At 43.4% G+C, this 20,165-nt stretch overlaps 1 protein-coding gene across 1 annotated transcript; it reads right to left on the reverse strand.

The window, feature by feature from the left end:
• Positions 1-8,985: 8,985 nt before the first annotated feature.
• Klrg1 (killer cell lectin like receptor G1) lies at positions 8,986-18,075 on the reverse strand. The gene is made up of 5 exons (XM_052174769.1): positions 17,865-18,075; positions 14,611-14,715; positions 13,321-13,505; positions 9,856-9,953; positions 8,986-9,332 (listed from the first exon to the last, which is right to left on the reverse strand). Exons 1-5 carry the CDS (start codon positions 17,944-17,946, stop codon positions 9,221-9,223), a joined length of 582 nt encoding a protein of 193 aa, XP_052030729.1. The 5' UTR covers positions 17,947-18,075; the 3' UTR covers positions 8,986-9,220.
• Between the last annotated feature and the right edge of the window lie 2,090 nt (positions 18,076-20,165).

Raw genomic sequence — 20,165 nt, forward strand, 5'->3', positions numbered from 1 at the left:
GAAGAGTGTGCGCTCTCTTTCCAATCATTCAGTCTTCTCCTTCGATGGGAAAATGGATGCTTCCTCTATGCAGATCCTTCCTCCTCCATCTGTCGGGATGCCTAAAGCTGGAAGCGTTCTTCCTCTGGCATGGGCCTTTAATCTCCTTTTAACGGAATTTTTCACCTCCAGTCACAGTGTGTCTTGGTCTTTCTTATCCACATTTGACCTCACCTGTGACTACTTAGATATTATCTCCTTCCTTCCTGTCACAAGCTCTTTCATGAGTCCTTTCTGCTTCCTTGCCTCCCTTTCATCTCCCAGCTCATCGAAACTGCACATCTGTCAACATCTCGCCAATAAAGAGTATCGAACAATGGCCTCCCCAGTGTTAAATTCATTAAGTTCTCCTTCATTAATCTACTCTACAGCTCATTAACATTTCGTGCTAATGGTTTCTCCCTGTGCTCTGAAAACCGCTCCTTCCATGGCTTCCTAGACTTGACTGAACATTCACCTTGTGCATCAGAACAAAAGTGTTCTCCATCCTCTTCCCTTCTGTCTCCATCTCGGTAGTAACATGGAAATACAGAGTTAATCATCATCAGAGCTTTGCTTCAGAGAGTTGAGTGCCAGCATTCCTCAAAGGTCTGGACTAGAAGTGGATTCACCCACCTCAAACCAAGTAGAAAATCTCTCACAGGTGAGCCTTCCACCTCTGGGTCATAGTTCATTCTAGATCTAGTCAAATTGACAACCTAGAATAGCTGTCACAAAGTGTCTGTATAGGTTCTGAAGCAAAAGACCTGACACTTCTCCATCCAGTGAAAACTCACCACTGCCCTTCAAGAACAGAGCCAGGACGGAAAACCAGATGAGCATGAGAAGGCTGTGATTTCCATTACCCTTGCCTTGTGAGGGAATAAATAGGTGATTTGATCCACAGTGCTGGGAAGTTTAAGTTGATAGGAACATTGGAAGAATCTAACCAAACTTCGAGTCTATATTCTCTGATATATTCATATGAAAAAAATTAAAGGATATCTAACTAAAATCTACAGAAAAGAGTATAGGTAGGGCCTAGAACAGCTAAGACTTTTCTTTTTTTAAAGAAAGTGATAGAGGACCTGATTTGTAGATTGCTAAAACTATTATAAATAACATATTTTAAAAACCAATCATAACTAACTGAGACAAAAGAGAAATGCAGAAATTGACATTTTTTTTCACTGATTTTGACCAAGGGCACTAAGGAAAGTCACCAAAAAAAGGGTGGCTACTTCAGCAAAGAGTGCTGAGGACTGAGAAGATGGCTGTTGGTAAAATGCCTCATGTGCAAGAGTGGGGACCGGAGTTCCTTCCTAGAACACATGGGAAAGCCAGCAGCGTAGCACATGCCTGTAACTCCAGCAATGGAGGGAGGTGGGCAGAGACAGAAAGATCCTTGAGTCTCATTGGCCAGGCAAATTGATGAACCTCATGTTCAAAAGAGACTCTATCTTGAAACAAAAGCAGGAGGACAGTCAAGAAAAGACACCCAATGTCTACCTCTGGCCTACACACACCTGCACACATATGTGCATACGCAACCGCATGCACACATGCACATACCCACTGTCTGAGCTACTTAGCTGCTTAGACAAAATACCACAACTAAAGCAACTTATACGAGATATCATTTGACAGGTGAGGCAGAGCACGTCTTTAGTCCCAGCATGTGGGGGACAAAGATGGGGGGATCTCTCTGAGTTTGAGACCAGACTGGATTTCATAGTGAGTTCCAGGACAGCTGGGGTAACACAGATATTCCCTGCCTCAAATTTTAATTTATTTATTGATTTAAAAAAAGATAATTTAATTTGGGACTTAGAGTTTTAAAGGGTTAAAGTCTGTGATCATAATGGCAGGGAACACAGAAGCAGGCAGGCATGGAGTGACAGTTGAGAGATCACATCTTAAGATTCAACCATGAAAAGCCAGGCGGTGGTGGTGCACACCTGTAATCCCAGCACTTGGGAGGCAGAGGCAGGTGGATTTCTGAGTTCGAGGCCAGCCTGGTCTACAGAGTGAGTTCCAGGGCAGCCAGGGCTATACAGGGAAACCCTGTCTTGAAAAAAAAAAAAAAAAGATTCAACCATCAGGCAGAAAGAGGTACCTGCATGAGTTTTTGAAACCTCAAAGCCCACCCCCAGTGGCATGCTTCCTCCAACAAGACCATGCCTCCTAGTCCTTCCCAAACAGTTCTACAAACCAGAGTCGAAGTATTCAAGTATATGACCCTATTGGAACTGCTCTCACTCAAACAGCCACACCCACACTAACAAGTAGATACGCCATACACACAGAACAACGTGTGCAAAACAAAATGATGCTGACACAGCTGGTCGTTTCTAAGAAAACAATTTAATTTCAACATGTTCTTAAAGTATTATATGTATTACTATATACTGAAGCTAAAACAGACTAAGACTCTAATGCAAAACCTAACACTATTTTTAAAAGTTAAAAGAAAACATGTAGGTGATCTTTGTGATATTAGCCTAGGCAAAGACTGTACACACTCTAAGAAAAGCACAAGCTACAAGACAAAAGACATCCTGAGGAACAGAGCCAAGCGTGTCTCTCAGAAACAAACTTTTGCTCACAATGTTTCTGTGATTTAAACTCAGAAATCCCTTAAACCATGCAAAAAAGAATCTATCGAGATGCACGTTGTCTGATTCAATTCTGAGATTATTTTCCCAGAAACAGCATTTATAGGTTGATAGCCCAATCCCACTAGGCAGTTCCAAGTACCAGATGCCAATCGATAGCTATAAGCAGTTTGCAATCTAAACTTCTGATTAACTGACTTTAATTCAGAGTCCAAGAATCCCCACCTCAGGTTTGCTCCACTTGCTAATGCCTAGAGAACTCGCACACTCATTTGCTCACGTATATTCATTGGTTATAAAGGACACTATAAGGGATACAGATGAACAGGCAGATGGAGAGGGTACACAAAACAAAGTAGGAAGGAGTGGGGAACACCCACAGCCTGTCTGGATGTACACCTTCAGAACTCAGGCCTCCTGAGGTTTTATGATGCTCTCTTATATAGACACAATTTGATAAACCATTGGCCTGTGCTGACCAAATCAACTTTTATACGGGTTTATGATTTGCAAAGAATGACACCCCAGACTCAAATAGTATGGAACAGCAGAGAGTATTTATTCTGTAGAGAACATGCATGGGTGACTTTTACCTTTCTTTCCCTTGATTGGTTGGCTCTATCTCTATGGATGCCTTTGTGATTGGTGAAGGCTCTGAGGAATTTGGGGAAAGTTTGCTGATTAACTATACTTGGCTCAAGCTAGGTGGTGGGGCAGCTTCTACAGCTCCTGACTGGCTGCCTGTGAGGGGTAGTTTTTCCTGGAATTGACTTGTTTGGGACTTTTCCAGTTCTGTGAAACAAAGTTAGACCTAGTCTCCCAAACTGCCAATTTGCAGCCTGTCATGGAGTCAGCCTGACTATGGCTTGCTCAGTCCTGTCACTTTCAGCCCTTCCAAAAGTAGGGCAGTAGAGTTGAAAGTCCCAGCCCTTGATTGTTTTGGTGAACAGCCTAAAGCTAGAAAACCTGAACCTAGGAGCTAGAGAAATGGCTCAAACGTTTAAGAGCACTAACTGCTCTTTCAAAGGTCCTGAGTTCAATTCTCAGCAACTACAGGGTGGCTCACAACCATCTGTAATGATATTTGATGCCCTCTTCTGGTGTGTCTGAAGACAGCTACAGTGTACTCCTATACATAAAACAAATTTTAAAAAGGAAACCTGAAGCTAGGGAGCCAAAAATTACCTAGGAGCTGCCAGCCACCAATAATCCCATAGTTAAACAGAAGACATCATTTAGGAGATGACAAAATTGTAGGACCTTGGTGATAAACTTCATCCAAGTTAAGGATTTCTGTTCTTCAGGGCTGGAAAGATGACTCACCAATTAGGAGCACTTGCTACTTTTCCATAGGACCCAGGTTTAATTCACAGCACCCACATGGCAGCTCACAATAATCTGTAGCTTAAACTCCAGGAGATCTGATACCTTCTTCTGGCTTCTGTGGGTCCTGCAAACATGTGGTGCACAGACATACATGGAAGGAAAAATACCTGTACACATACAAATGATTTCTAAAATTTCTACATTTTGAAACAAAGTTAAAAGAATGAAAAGATAAGACACAGTCCAAAAACACATTTAGGAAGTCTATCTGAGAAGAACTCTCCAAAGAATACATAAAGGATGTCAGCTAGGCATGGTTGAAGCATTTGGTAGGTGGAAGAGCTAGGAGAATTAGGAATTCAAGGTCATATTCTGCTACGTCGTGAGTTCAAAGCCAGCCTGAGCCACATGAGCCCTAGTTCAAAAAGAAAAAGAAAAAAGACCAAAAACAAACAACAACAAAAATGACTAAAAGTCAAATGAACAAGAGATTTGAACAGAAACTTCCTCAGGGAAATAGTCAGGTGGCAAATGACTTCATAAAAAGATGTTCAGAGTCCTAAATCATTGAAGAAATAGTAACTGAGCTAGTAAGATACACCGCATGCCTATTAGCATAGTGAAAATTTAAAGGACATTAGGACACAGGGAAAATACACCCAGCACAGTGCTGATTGAATTATGAAATCTTGCACCACCTCAGAAAAAGTTCAGCATTTTTGTTTTAATTTAAACATGAATCTAATGCAGTATCTCATCTCCTGGAGATTTATCCAAAAGAAAAGAAATCTTATGTTCACTTGTAGACTTGTGCCCAAATATTCAAAATGAATCTTTATATTTAAGGTGTTTGTGTTCTCTTATAGCCCAAGCTGGTCTCAAACCTTGAACCCCGACCCTCTGCAGTGCTGGGATAATGGGCGTGTCCCACCTCACTTGGTTCCATAACAGCTTTATTTTCAAACTGTAAATCACCTAAGTGACTGTAAACACATGAAAGAATAAACAAATTAGGCTAAATCCATATAAGGAAATATTAGTACACAAAAGTAAAGTATTAATATGTACAATATGGATAAACGTCAAACAATTTAAGTAAAAGGAGACAGGAAAAATGCACATCGTATAATTCTTTAAAATTCTATGTACTGTAGCTTTAAATGATGCAGTCTAGCCAGGCCCACAGTCCAAGCCCTCAGAAGGCCAAGACAGGAAGACCCAGAATTCAAGGCGAGTCTATCCACACAATGAGACCCTACCCCTAAAAAGATGCAACCTAAGTTATAGTGCCAGATAACGCATGCCCAGATTTAGGAGCGGAAGGGCTTTCATGTGGGAGATGCGGGGAGGGGAAGAGAACTGGAAGAAGTCACAAGAACTGATTCTGAACACAGTGGGTTCCCCCCTTGGTGACTGGAAAGAGACAAGCTCAGCTGAGACCTGCAAGAGTGGAGACAGGGGCCCTGCACGCAGTAGGCCAGGAGAGCGAGCCGAGCGGGATTGTATTGGAGGGGAGGGGATTGCCCACGCATGCGCATTGTTGAGCATGCTCAGTTGCAAGATTAAGGAATACAGTCTTGGGCATGCTCAGGTTCAGGTCATAATTTTATAAGGAAAAGTCGTAGGCCTGCTTTTTAGTGCACTCGGCTCAGGGTGACGAGAACCTATTAAATGATTAAACTAATGGACAGGAATCCCTCTGGCATGCTCTTTTTTTTTTTTAGCTATATTTTTTTAAAGACATTTTGAAGGCAGGTCAAAAGTTCGCTCCTCAAGATGTCTGCCTCACTCATTGTCTAAAAGTACTCTGGTGAGTGTTGGGGTCCAGGAGTCACCTCACAAACCACACTGATCTTAGAGATAGTTTATCGATCAAACACTCCAGGACTGATCTATCGGCCATGGTCCAGAATCGGAAACTGAACCGTGACCCTGAGTCAAGATCCTGTAAGGTTTTTAAGCCTAAAATTCACAGATAGCTGTGCCAAGTTATTCCACCAATCGGGATCTAGGGGTAGGGGATTTCTTTAGGAGCATGTCTTTGTTGTAGTTACCCTGCTCCCTGGCCAGTTGGTTGGGTTATTCTACTGGGGGATTAGCCTTATCTAACACTCATGTCTTAACTTGTCAGTGAGGGTGTCAGTTACCCACGTAGGTGTCTCTTTCTGACAAGCAGGATTTTAGTTCCCAGGAAGATCTTGGGAACCTAAACTTTATGAGTTGATCTGGAGGAGAGAAGAGGTAGAGAAGGGACTGGGAGGAGTGGGGGAGGGGAAACCGCAGTAGGGGACATAATGCATGAGAGAAGAATCAAAGTTAAAAGAAGACAGTGGATATGGCCAACAGATGAATTAATTATACCAGCTTGAGAGGACAGGTCTCAACCATTATAGTACTACAGAACCTCTGAAACAACAGTCACGTGTTTTGAAAATCACTGAGCAAAGTATAAAACCAAGGTCAAATTGTCCACTTCCTAAAGATGGAGGCAGACAGAAGGAACATCCCCCAGAGGAAAGATTAAGGGCAGTAGTGATCAGTGAGAGGGGGAAACACTTATGGCCTGACAGAGGCTGACACACTCTGGGGAGAGTCACTCTGCCAGTCTCTGTACTTGGGGTCCAGAAAAATGTACTGTTACTAAAGTAAAAGAAAACAATAAAAGCACTACGAGACAAAGACCTCACTTTCTGCTACTGTCTAAAGAATATACAGTTGTATTTCCATTTAAACTATTGTCTCAGATACCCTCTACAGAGGTTTCTCCCTCTCTGGATGATCTTAACCTTAACGATATTCTTGTGGTAACTTAAGTAAATGTGTTATCCCAAGAGGGAAAGCGTTTATTCCCTGCAAGTAGAGACGCCTGCCACCAAACCTGGCTCCACCCCACGTGGTGGAAGAAGCAAACAGCTCAACCATTGAGCTGACCTCCACACACACTCTGTCACATGGGCACAGTCAAGCGGAAGAGATTAAAAGTCAATACAAATAAATGAAATGTTTTGGTCCAAACGCGCCGTGTGCTGGATGAGCGCACACACTGTGCATCAAAGCCATCCATTACGGGCTTCAAGCTTAGGCTGCAAGAGCTGGTTGGAGGTTTTCCAAACTCCCACCCAGGAAAGGGAGGGAAACTGAGTCACTAGCAAATATGAGGGGCAGTATGTGATGAGGATGTGGGCTTTCACAGCTGCCGACGTGCGTTTTGTTTTCTTTGCCATTTGGTTTTTTGGTTTGGTTTGGTTTCGTTTTTGTTTTGTTTTGTGACAGGGTCTCGCGTCCTCCAGATTGGCCTTGGACTTACTACCTAACAGAGGCTAGCCTTAAACTCTTGATCCTGTCACCTCCCCAGTGCTGGGATTACAGGAGTGCATGGCCACCCTTCCCCGCTGGAAATGAGCGATTTCTACACTAACACTTCCTGAGGCTGAGGCGGTGAAGGATGACACTCGGTACTGGTAACCCTCTGAAATCCTAGCACATCTACTGAACTCTTGGCAGAGGAAGCAGCACACATCCTGCCTGCTCTGTGACAGCTTACAAGGGCTGCTGCGTCCCCTCCGTGCGTGTTTGAATAGTAACTGAAACTGCACACCTCCTAGCCGCCAGGCCATGACCCAAGTGGAGTCGTCATAATTACCATAACAAAGTGGGAGAAAGTACCACCACACCCATAAATTAGGAGCGTTCCCCACTGGGGAGCAAAGCTGAGCGATTAGAGGGGGTGGGGGATGGGCATGATTCGCCATCACTTCCTTCTATGGACAGAAAATCCAAATTGAACACTAGCTGTTGCCTATGGGATGTAGCTACTTACAGCTCACCTAGGAGGGCCAGAACACAATGTTTTTCTTACCTTTAATCCCTCTAACTCATGAGCCAGCAGAAATAACCAGAATAAATATGTGTAACTTATTTATATATAAAATATATAAATATATAACAATACATAATTTTATATTGAATTTAATGTATAATTTTATGCTTATATCTATTTATATAAAAGTACTTATTTAATATATAATTAATTTAATGTATAATTGATTTGATATATTAATGTATAATTAATGTAATATAATATAAATTAATGTATATATTTATATTGTTTAAAAATATAATAAATTTTATGTATATTAAATAAAATAGCTTCTCTTATTTTATTCCCCGGTCTGTCTGGTGAAACTGTCACACGTTGGCTTTTTCAACCACATCCACACAAGCAGATCTGAAAATCTAGGGTAAGTGCGGGTCGCTGTGTATGAGGAGCTGGGGCAGCAGAGAACTTCGCCCTGTCATCATCCTCTTCCCACATTATACAGCCGCATGTTTCAGAATAAAACTCCATGCACACTGAGCTACTGTTAGGACAGGATGCACAGGGGAAGGTACCATGACCCGGCACATTTTATGTGTCTCACACCAGTGCACACAGAAAATGATCTCGCCCATACTACAGGCACACTCTTCTTCAGATTAGTTCAGGATAGAAAATAAATATGTAGCAGAAAAGGAATTTTTTATTTTAACTGTGACTTCTTTAATTTTTAGGGACAGATAATGATTGTACACACTTAATGGGGCACAGCGTGATACTTCAATGTGGGTGGGAAATGACCCGGTTGGAGTGCTCAGCGAGTTGGTCCTTCAGGCATTTGGAAACACCCGCAGTCCTTGCCCCTAGCTATTTGGAAGTTCACAATAAACTGGCAACTGTAGGACAATTATTGATCATTATTGTCACCCCACTCCAGCCAAACCGTTAACCAATCTCTACCACCCATCACCTCCTGCACTCTGGTAACCACTGCCCTTCTCCCTACAGTTCAGGCACAAGCTTGTCCATCTCCTGAGCAGGAGTGAGGACATGAGGTGTTTGCTTTCTGTGTCTTGTTGATGCCTATGTAATGTGTTACTGGGCACAGCAGGGGTTCATTCTTCTGTGGATGAATAGTTCCCCACACATCTTTAACAAAGACAGCAGAGGAAGGGATGAGAGAACCAGGGTGAGTGTCTGCAGGAAAAGTCATGAAAATAAACTTTATTTCATTTGCCCAGAGTTAGCCTTTAACATAATACTTACACAGTCGCTGAGAAAGCCCAGCAGGAAAAGGCCAGCTCTCAGGAAGTTATGCTAATCCTCTGTCTAATGGCATATTGTAACAGGTTAAACACACATTCATGGACAAAGATTCCCCAGGCCCATTCCCTCTTTGTATAGACATGTGGCAGATCTGAGGCTCAGGACATAGTGGCATCCGTCAGTAAAGGACCTTCTTACAGATCCACTGCAAAGCAACTTCACAACTGGAGGCTTGGAGGCCAGCTCTGTGGATAGCACCACACCGCTGTATCAAGCTGTTAGAAAGAATCCTGTAAGAAACCAGAGGGCAAAGAAGAAGAGGAGGAGGGGGGCAAGGAGGAGGAGGAGGAGCAAGAGGATGAGGACAAGGAGGAAGAGGAAGAAGAAGAGGAATAATCATCTGTTCTGCTTGTATTTTTTAATTGTAACTGAACTTGTAACCCTGGACATGTAGCGAAAAGTCAAACATAGTCTGTATCACTTGGATCTCACTAGTCTGTCTTTGCTCTGTGAGACTTGTATAAATAAAGAAGCAGCTTGTTGCTAGTCCGTCAGAGCAGCAGAAATGGCCTGGTGGCTAGTCAGAGCCATAGGAGCAGCCCTCACCCCTCCCAGGGGCCACCCAATCAGGAAGGACCCTCCTATTCTCCTCTGTGCTAGAGAAGCATCCCCCACCCCCACCCCTCACCCCATCCCACCCCACCCCCACAAAGCTCTCCTTTTCACCCTTTGCTGTCTTCCTTCTGATTCCCCAGGTTTGTCCTTCCTCCTCCTTTCTCTTCTTTCACGGCCCTCCCTCCTCAAACTCTTTACCTTAAGCTGAGAGCTGGGCCACCTTCCCACTTCCAGCCATCAATGTTCCTCAAGCCAATCCAGTAAAAGTCCTGGCCCAGATACTCTAGCAACGGGTTCTAAGAGAAAGATTGAAGATGGTGAATAAAGACAACAAAGACACCCAGGACCCCTTGAGTGAATCACATAGTCATTCTTATTCTCTCTCTCCCCGCCTCTCTCTCTGTCTCTCTCTGTGTCTCTCTCTCTCAGATCCAGGTGAGGACTAAATGTTTATGTACCCCCCAAAATTCATATGTTGAAACCCTGATGTCCAACGTGACAGCATCTGAAAGTAGATAGCTTTGAGTTGATCGGGTTTAGGTGAGGTCATTAAATGGTACTCCTAAGACAGGATCCCTACGGCCTTAACATTAGAAGGGACCGGAGCTGAAGCTCTCTCTCTCTCTACAATGAAGACACAGGGCAAGACACCCACAGATGAGCTAAAAGGGGCTCTCAGTAGCAACCTTGACTTTAGACATCCCAGTCTCCAAAGCTGTGTCTGCTATTTAAGCCATTTGCTCTAGGGGATTTTATTGAAATGAAGGAAACTGAGGCAAACCACCACTTCAGATAACTAAGCCCTCTTTAGCTTCTAATTCTAATGGGGCTCTGGGTTCTAATAGAAGTCTGTCTTTTACAAGGAGCCGCCTTCCAGAACTGACCTTTAGTGCATATAAGCACTCTCTCACAGTATAACAGATAAGATAATGGGTCAGCTCCACCCCACTGCTACTTCCTTTCTGATTAGATGTAGCCTGATAGATACTCAGCAGAAAGAAACTCGACCCTGCAGTCCCTGCTGCCGGAGCGTTCACCTCACTCACAATCCACCGCACCAACCGCAGTTACACTCACAGCTGTGTGCTCTGTGACCCCACCAGGCTCCCAAGACAGAGTTAAATTAAGTGTACCCACATGAGTGCTGTGTTACCCACTGGGACAGGAGACCCGACACTCTGCTCTGTGCAGTAGTAGTACAGTCAAATGAAGATGTTTATGCTGGAAGGGAACTACCCAATGCATTAAACAGAACAAAGGATGCATCCAAGAAGATTAATTTTGTCGTTGAGATTGAACATTCATGTAATGAATAATGACATTTTCAGTATTTTCCACTGACAGCTGAATTAACTGAATTTGGGCTGAATTACTTGAGTGACCTTTTACAGTATTTTAGATTAGTGTTTGTTGAACAATTTCCTTCAGAGAAAATTGTCTTTTATTCAGAAACCAAGAAAGCCCAGTGAAATTTCAACTCTATGATTATGATGCTACTAAATGTCCCAACTGGGGGTCATTTTTATTCTATTCCTGGAAGATGGTGCCTGAAGAGAAAGAATTGATGGGCTCTGCTCTAGACACTTTCCTTTGCCTGACTGCATCCTCACCAGCAAGAAGAGAGTCAAAGGAAGACTAAATTCTCTCTGCATGCCCAGGGACAGCAGACACTCGGAAACTCCTCTATGCTGTCTATTAAGGCCAAAAGCACCTCTATCTTCTCTTCACTGGGTTTCAGGCTTTAAAAACCTAAAATTTTGACTACACGTACAAAGGCTTGTATGAGCTGGCACTGCCAACCACTCATTCACCAACTTCCTGCTCCATCTGCCTTCTCTTTTTTGTAACAGGCCAACAGCATTCTTGATGAGGTCCTTGCATAGCCTTTATGGCCCCCTGGATTTTCAATGACTGTCATCATGCAGGCCTTGGTCCTGCTTCCAAGGGGTCCACCTAAAACAATGTCCACAGTCACCATCTCATCAAACTGCACATCTTCTCCAAAGCATGAATTACCATATTTATTTATAACTTCAATTGCCTACCTCGTCTAAAATTTACCACGGTGATGGCAAGAATTCTTGATTACAAGCTTCCCAACACCTTGAAGAAATATAGAAAACTGTATCTAGTAAGTATTTGTGGGAGAATAAACTGTGGAGTCAGGCATCATGCTACGAAAGACAAAAGCCTACTAAGTACAAATCTCCACCCCTTTTGCCTCTTCTGAGTTCTGGGTGTGCCTACTGGGGTAGCAAGGAAGAATGAGGGAGAAAGAAGAGACTGGGGTGAAGTGACAGTCCAATGCTCAGGATGGCTTGAGGCTTCATGGGATTCTGGGCCCACTGGCTAGAAAGACCGCTTAGAGGAATGTGCCTGGTCTCTCCCCCGGCTTTCTAAGAAAAGCTTTCACTTCTTGGGCTGGAGCGGTGAAGTTCAATGGTAAAGCGATTATCTAGTACATACAAGACTGAGGTTCCATCTCCATAACCACAAGAGAGAAGAAAAACCTTCATTGCATTTTCTCATCATCTCCAAAGGAGGAACTGGAGCTAATAAGACACTGAAGTAGGAAGACATCTCTGAGGGTGGGAAAGAGCACCCCTGTCTTGTGATGGCTTAGTATCCTCAAGACCCATACAATGCTAAGCCACATGACCAGCCCTTCCATCTCAAGATGATCCCAGATATTCAAAAATTTCACCATATTACTCTTGAATGCCATCCCACGTGAATAAGGCTTTAAGATGCAAATAAAATTATTTTTCTCTGTCCTCCAATTGGTTGATTAGGGTGTATAGGCGAGTGTACATGTGTCCAACTGAAGATATAGCATAAAGATATGCCTAAGGGTGTTAGCCCAGGACTCTTATCCCCCTAAGAGGTGAAATGGAACACGTGTGTGTTGTCACTTCTGGAGCATGTAATGGTATGAGCAATATTCCCAGTTTCATGTGTGTCCAGAAAGCTACCAAAAACAAAACCAAGGTGTGGTGACACATACTGGTAATTCCTCCACTCTGGAGGCTGAAGTAGGAGCCAGGGTGCTCCAGGCAACCTGGTCTACAGACTGAGACTCTGCCCAGCTATACAAGTCTACTAAAACTAAAAAAAATCCAGGCTAACAAGATGGTTCAGTGAAGAAAGGTGCTTGCCACCAAACCCAACAACCTTGGTTCAATGCCTAGAACCTCCACACATGCATGCTGTGATGTGCCCCACTTCATCTACCATAACATCTTCATACTTTTCAGTTTTGTGCTTTTCCTTCTTTCTGGAATGCAAGCAAACATTATGTGCATGAGATTGTGTGTGCACGCACGAGAAAGAGAGAGAGAGAGAGAGAGAGTATTGAGATGGTGGTAAGCATTGCACATATGCATACCACAAGCATACCATGGCATGTGTGCACACATGTGTGCACAAAAATAAATGTTCAAATACACATAAACTATTGTTTAAAAAATAAACACATATACAAATGCAGATAAATGAATATTTAAACACACACACACACAAAAGCTATGAGGCTGAAACAGGAAAACCACAAGTTCACAGCCAGCCTGGACTACATAGTAAGATGTCATCTAAAAGGAGGGAAATAGAGGGAGAGGAAGAAGGAGGGAGGAGGAATAGCTCTATATTTTCTATGTTTTCATTTACCACTCCCTGGTTGTTCGGAAATGTAAGGAGATGTGAGCCTTTGTCCGCACAGAATTTCAGACTAGAATTCCAGTCCTTTTTCTCCATCGAGAAATAATAACAGTGGCTCCCATTCCTCATCCAGAGGCTGGGGCAGCTGGGGCAGTGGGCACACGTAGAGTCCTTGGAGCCTAAACCAAACGATCCTGGAAAGTAAAAAGAAGATACAGGGAAACGTGGCCTCTCCAGTGTCTACCTTGCCCTACCCCTTTTCAAACTAAAGTTTAGGGAAATCTATAACATATGACCTCAAACTGAATGGTCCACAATGTCCAACTCATCATTCCTGAAGTACTTTCCACCAAGCAGGCCTGGATTCTGACCAAATGTCTGCTCAGCCTGTCTATAGTACATAGTACAGGCACATAGAACACTGCAAGCCATCTGTGTCCATGTGACATACACACAGCATATATAGGGTGCATACGCTGTCATGGTGCACATCTAGGTACTGTCTGTTTACCCCCAATGAGCTCACAGAGTTCATGAGTTCACATGTTCAGAATCTTTCAGGGCATCCAGCCTCAAGACAGCATGCATGAGGTGTATAGGAAAAGGAGACAAACCAGAAAGAACCAACAGATGTGATCATCTGGAACCAGTAGAAATTGGAGAAGATTCATCTTCAACTAAAGTAACTACCTAAACTTTTTTTTTTTTCTGATAGAAAAGCACAGATACTAAAGTGAAAAGTGATAGAATTCTCCTTAACGGGTTTCTCTAGAAGATACAATCCTCGTTCCTTTAAAGTGTGGAAACGAGTGGGCACTGTGTGAACATCTTGGAAATAAGACTCCATGATCTCTCAATTGTCTCCTTCCATGAGACTCTTTTGCATAAAAACACCATAAGCCATCCCACCACAGGAGACGTACATACGTGAACAACTGTGGTACACATACATGTTCTAGATCGGGAACTAGAACGTAGGGAAAGCTTTTCGTGTCACATAAAGATTAGGTAACTTCCAAAGGAAGGCTGCACACAGCACCAGGGTTGGAGTCTCCAGACCGAGGACTCAAATTGCATTTAGTGGTCTCGCACCTTTCCCAGACAACTGTGGCATAATCAGCCTGGATCAGAAAAGTACCAACTTCCTGGGAGTTTCTCTGTTGAAAGTTAGGGCCTGCATTCTAAGTGGAGAGTGGAGCTGAATCCCATGAATGCTCTAGAATCTGTAAAGCCCTGTCACTAACAGTCATCTTGCATATAAAAATGAAAGGTTAATTTGGAGATGAAGTCAGCACTCACCACAGCACAGGATCCGTTGGTAAATCAGTAGACTCGTGAGAATCATGGTCAAAAGTCCCAAAGCCACCATCACAAGGCAAGAAAGACTGGGCCGGTGTAAGACAGCTGCAGAGACATAATCCAAAGCAAGACCCCTGAGCCAGGCACAGAAACTCAGGCAGGAACCTCTGGCGTCTTGTAGCAATTCTTCCTGGAGGAACAGGGGCCCAGGCCTCACAGGTTCCTCTCCTGGTTAGGGCAAGCACTTGCTCTCTCGTTAAAGGGAACCGTTGCCTTTGCGACTGTGGCTTCAGTCCTCTCAGACTAGGACAGTGAGCTACGTACAAGCTCTACCTTTTAGTGGTTGAAGGACAATTTGACATAATTGACCAAAATTGAAAAGCATTTTGCCTTTTGGCCCCAACAATTTCTCCTTGAGAAACATTTTCCTAGATGCACACACATGTGCAAAATACACTCACAAGGCTGCTTATGGCTGCAACGGTCTGTAGGAAGGCCAACTGTCTAAATCTTTCAACCAAAAATGAAATTTTTATCAAAAAAACAGAAAACATAAAACAAAAAACAGCCAGATATATTTATAGCCTTGAAATATGTAGCTTCTGAGGAGGGATTCTTTTAAAGCCAATATGAAGTGATTTTTAAATATAGACTTAAAAGAAAGACACAGCCCTTAGAACAAGAGCTGCTTGACATCACTGAAGGCAATCTAAGAACACTTCTCAGCCTTTTGGCCAAGATCAAATGCAGAAGTCATCCAGGCATTTGATAGTGTTTGCCCTTTTAAAGAGGAAATGGGTGATTAGGAGCAGAAACAGAGGGTGAGACTTTTTGCTTTTTAATTTTTTTTTTGTATCCTCAAATTTTTTTTATCCATCCCCCCCCCCCCCTTTTTTTGTATCCTTCTTGAACCTTGTGCTCAATTTTTTTTTTTTTTTTTGGTTTTTTTTTTTCGAGACAGGGTTTCTCTGTGTAGCCCTGGCTGCTCTGGAACTCACTCAGTAGACCAGGCTGGCCTCGAACTCAGAAATCCGCCTGCCTCTGCCTCCCAGAGTGCTGGGATTACAGGCATGCGCCACCACCACCCGGCTTGTGCTCAAATTTTAAGTAAATAAAATTTAAACCAAGATAAAGTAAACTTCATCTCAGATGTACTTGATCAAATTCACCTTGTTTCGCAAGAAACTATTGGATGTATAGTAAGTTTAGGTTGGCCTTGTGTTTGAGGATAGAGCATTGTGTCATATTAATTATGTGGCACACTTTCTCCAAGAATACTGTTATTTCTAGTTTGAAAATGAAAGGATTTTTTTCAGATTTTTGTATAAAAAACCATAGGTGTCTTATAGTTTGATGGCATGGAAATTATGTGTAAAGAAAAATTATAAAGATTTTTTTATTCCCTTAGTTATCTTGAAATGAAACAATTATTTTCAAGCTAGATGTGGTAGCCCATGCCTATAATGGTGGCACTTGGGATTCAGAGACACAGGGATCAGTGATGCAAAGTCACCCAGAAAACATGAGGCCAGCCTGGGCTACGTGAGAGTCTGTCTCAGAAAGAAAGAGAGAATTTAATTTTCCTCTTTAGTCTCCTGCACCTACTCAATTTTTAGGTAAATTGTTCTGATACATTTGTATTGATGAAAAGTTCTTGACTTCTTAAAGTAATTTCACAGTGAGAGAACCTTCCTAAGAGTTCAACATGGCAAATGTTTTCACTCATGAATCCCAAAGCTCTAGCATAACACTGAAACAAAGGGACAACAGCAAAAATAAATTTCACTTTTAACTCCAGCACTGGGGAGACAGAGGCAGGTGGATCCCTGTGAGTTTGAGGCCAGCTTTGTCTATAGAGAGAGTTCCAATATAGCCAGGATTGCATAGAGAGACCCTGTCTCAAAAAATAAAATGAAAATTAAAAACTAAGAATACACCAGATTTGTAGCATAGATGACTTTTTATTATTTGTGCTTACCCACGACCACCCCAGCCAGTTTCTCTGTGTAACCCTGCCCTGGAACTTGCTCTATAGTCCAGGTTGGCCTTGAACTCAGAGATCTGCCTACGTCTGCCTCCTGAGTGCTGGGATTAAAGGTGTGCACCACTGAGTCTGGCTGCATAAATGACTTCTTAATAAAAAAAAAAAAACTCATTTTAGTTGTGGTTTGGTAAGTGAAAAAAAAAGTTATCAAGTTATTTGTATTTGGGTAGCCACCATCCAACTTAAAGTAAAACAAAAAATTTACTTTATTTTATTTTTTGTATATATTAGTTCCAACTACTAATTATTAGGTTCTTTACTTAATATATTATATAAAATATCATATTATTAAGTTCTATACTTCAAAATATACATCCTTTTAACTTAACCTTTCTATTCTTCAAAAATTAGAGCAGATATGATAAAGGAAAAATCACACATATAATAATGCGTAGCTCTATATAGTTTATAGAAAAAGAAATATATCTAAATGCCCTCGATTTAGAAAGCATGGCCATGTTTTCAAAAGGTACAAAAAGAAGGGGGAAAAGGGTGGTAAAATTATGTAACAGAAAATCTAAAAAACTATAGAAGAGAATATGTCTCCTGGAGTCCCCTGCTTGATGTGTAAAATCAAAGATTAATTTTGGGATTTACATGAATCCCTGTCTCAGACAAGAATCTGTATAAAAAGGGTTTTGGTAGTCTCTGGCTTGGCTCCCCAGTGCCTTCGATCCTCACTGCCACTGAATTGCACAAGAAGGGTGTGGGCGTTAGGGGGAGGTAAGAAACAGGAAACAAATCTACACGTGTGAATCCATTTCTCATCTCAAGAAATCTTACCCTCATCCCTTAATAAAACTGTTGCTTTTCTCTCTCTGTGGTTACCGAAACAGGCGTGATGGGATATCAATCAGCATAGCCTGACTACAGACAAAATTCTCTAGCAAAGCGCTCCGACTTTAGATTAGATTGGGATCAATAAAGAGGCGTGTGCTTATCTCCATGTATAGAGTCCTTAAGGATAAAGAGAAATATTAACAACAAAAAAGATAGGGTTGCCATTGCTGGGCATGAGCTGGGAGCACAGAAGTGGGTGTCCAGAAAAGAATCATCGGAGACAGCTGCGCTCCACGCTGACCGTCCACACAGCACTGCAAATTCAACCTGCACTATTTCCTCACAGCGTCCTCACTCTACACTCTCCTCCCAGTAATGCCCCTCGCCTCTCCTCCTAGCACAGTCTCCACAGCTGATGTGCCTGACTCACCTCTGAGCTTCCATCTGGAGTCATCTTGGACCTGAGGTGCAGCAGGCAGCTCTAGTGAACAATAGATAGGGCTGTCTGCCATCTCTACCAAAGGCCTTTCACACTCAGTGGGGAGTGCCGGCTGTAAGCAGGGTGAGAAACACCCGTGAGGGAACAGCCCATCCTGTAAAGTAGCAGCAAGGAGACTTGACAGAAACCGAGGCAAATTGTCAGGAAGTGATTCAGGTTCTAGGGCTGCTATAGAAAATAATAATCAAATTGATCTTTAAAGGCCCGCTGCAGCACACCCCGAAGGTGCTCCTTAGACACGCACAGACTCCCAAGCTCATCTTGCTCTGCGGGGACCACAGTGCTCAAGCCCAGAAGTCTGTATATGGACTCCGCGGTAAAGGAGAATAGCTCCCAGACTTCAGCACACAGTCTCCTCTCCTTCTACAAGAGACAGACACCAAATAGAGCTGATTTCTTCAGCCCATGGACCATCTGAGTAGCAACAGGAAGCTAGTGTGATGGACTGTGGCTGCATGGGCCTACTTCATGGAAGAGACGGACTCCCACGTATTTTCTGAGAGTGACATAGCAATCACTGTCTTGCCTGGAATGCCATGATCTTTTCTCAGAAAGATTGATTCATCTTTCTATGCAAAGGCAATTACCAAGAGAACGAAATTCTAAAGCACCAGCAGTTTATTTCTGGAAGGAGAGAGGCTAATAAAAACTTAAGTAAGAAAAACATAAAGTGCTGTGGTCTTTGAGAAAGGAGAGGGTAAAATGAGCAGGACTCTCTACCCTGGCTTCCCCCAGGGAGAAGAAGAAGGTGTTGTGTTCATAAAAAGAGAAGGTTTTAGAGAATGTGGTACACGGTGGTGTGGGGGAAGGGGGTGCCTAGGCGGGCCCATGCCCAGGCACATACAGACATGGTGTAGAGTAGAGTTTACTCAGGGCGGAGGATGGGAGTTAATGGGGTAGTGGAGGCAGAGAAAGGCAGGGAGAGGGAGAGAGTAGAGAAGTGGAGGCTGGCCATGAGCACGAGGAGAGAGGGGGAGGGGAGGAGAGCCCAAGAGGGGCAAGAGGAGTAAGAGAGATGAAGAGAGGCAAGAGGAATAAGAAAAGAAAGAGAGAGAGGAGGGACTAGCACCCTCTTTTATAGGCCAGGCCTACCTGGCTGTTGCCAGGCAACTGAGGGGCGGAGCATACCTGGCTGTTGCCAGGTAATTGTGGGGTGGAGTTTAGAGAGAACCCTAACAGAAGGCATCATGAACAGGGTAGCAGTCACCCTCACCAAGCAGGGATCAGAGACTGGCATTCTGAGCTGTTAATGCGGCTGGAGTTACATGGCCCAGTAACTAACTGATGAGAGCTACGCAGCAGGGAGGTGCCTGAAAGACTTCGGGTGAATCCACCACAGGTCTGTGACTAAAAACTAGGATGCCCGTGCATGACACAGAGCTACATCTCCACAACACAGCTTCCTGTCCACAGCTGCCAACAGAGATGATGTAGTGCTTGCTATGTGTATTAACATACTCACGCATGCACACACACATACACACTCAACATCCTCCTCTGGCCTCCGTGTGCACCCAGCCCTGCACACACATACACTACACACACTCAACACTCACGGATGCAAAAAGACTATCTAAGCCAATGAATGATAAACAAAGAAGCTTGAAAGAGTGTCTCCTTCTTGTAACAAACCACCCACTTAAGAGCCACAAAAGGATATAAACTTTTCTTAATGTTCCAGGGGCCAGACTGAGGGGCCTTCAGTCACTGAGTTGGCAGGAGGACTTTCCCTCTGGAAACAATCATTGCTGTCCTAGAGCCTGGAGGGGGGGGGGGATGCAGGGAGCCTCCAGTCTCTCTCTCTTTCTCTCTGTCTCTCCCTGTCTCTCTGCCTCTCTGTCTCTGAAAATCTGGAGCTTGGACAGCAGCCAACAAACCCCAGCGATTCTCCTGTCTCCACTCAGCACAATATTTACTCTCTGCTCATGGGAAGGGTCTCAAGTTGGTCTGGTTATTGGTTGGCCATTCCTTCAGTCTCTGCTCCATCCACCATCCCTGCATTTCTCCTGGACAGGCTAAATTTTAGGTTGAAAGTTTTGTGGGTGTTGGTGTCCCTATCCATTAGGGATCCTGCCTGGCTGGTTATAGGAGGAGGCCTCTTCAGGTTCCACATCCCCAATGCTGTGGGTCACAGCTAAGGACACCCACTGTGATTCTTGGGTACCTCCCTCATTCTCTGTCTCTTCCTGGAATCAGGCCTATCATCCTAGCACTTAGGAAGCTGAAGTCAGA

The sequence above is a fragment of the Apodemus sylvaticus genome, chromosome 2 (genome assembly GCF_947179515.1).
Source record: "Apodemus sylvaticus chromosome 2, mApoSyl1.1, whole genome shotgun sequence".
NCBI classification, from domain to species: Eukaryota; Metazoa; Chordata; class Mammalia; order Rodentia; family Muridae; genus Apodemus; species Apodemus sylvaticus.

Bases quoted from the DNA above. Each gene is read 5' to 3' on its own strand.
- Klrg1 (XM_052174769.1), bottom strand. From the start codon at position 17,946: ATGGCAGACAGCCCTATCTATTGTTCACTAGAGCTGCCTGCTGCACCT. The intron at 14,716-17,864 runs GTGAGTCAGGCA...ATGTCTCTGCAG, and splicing joins CTCCAGATGGAAGCTCAGAG to CTGTCTTACACCGGCCCAGT. The intron at 9,333-9,855 runs GTAAAGAGTTTG...GGTTTCTTACAG, and splicing joins GGCCCAGCTCTCAGCTTAAG to GATTCTTTCTAACAGCTTGA.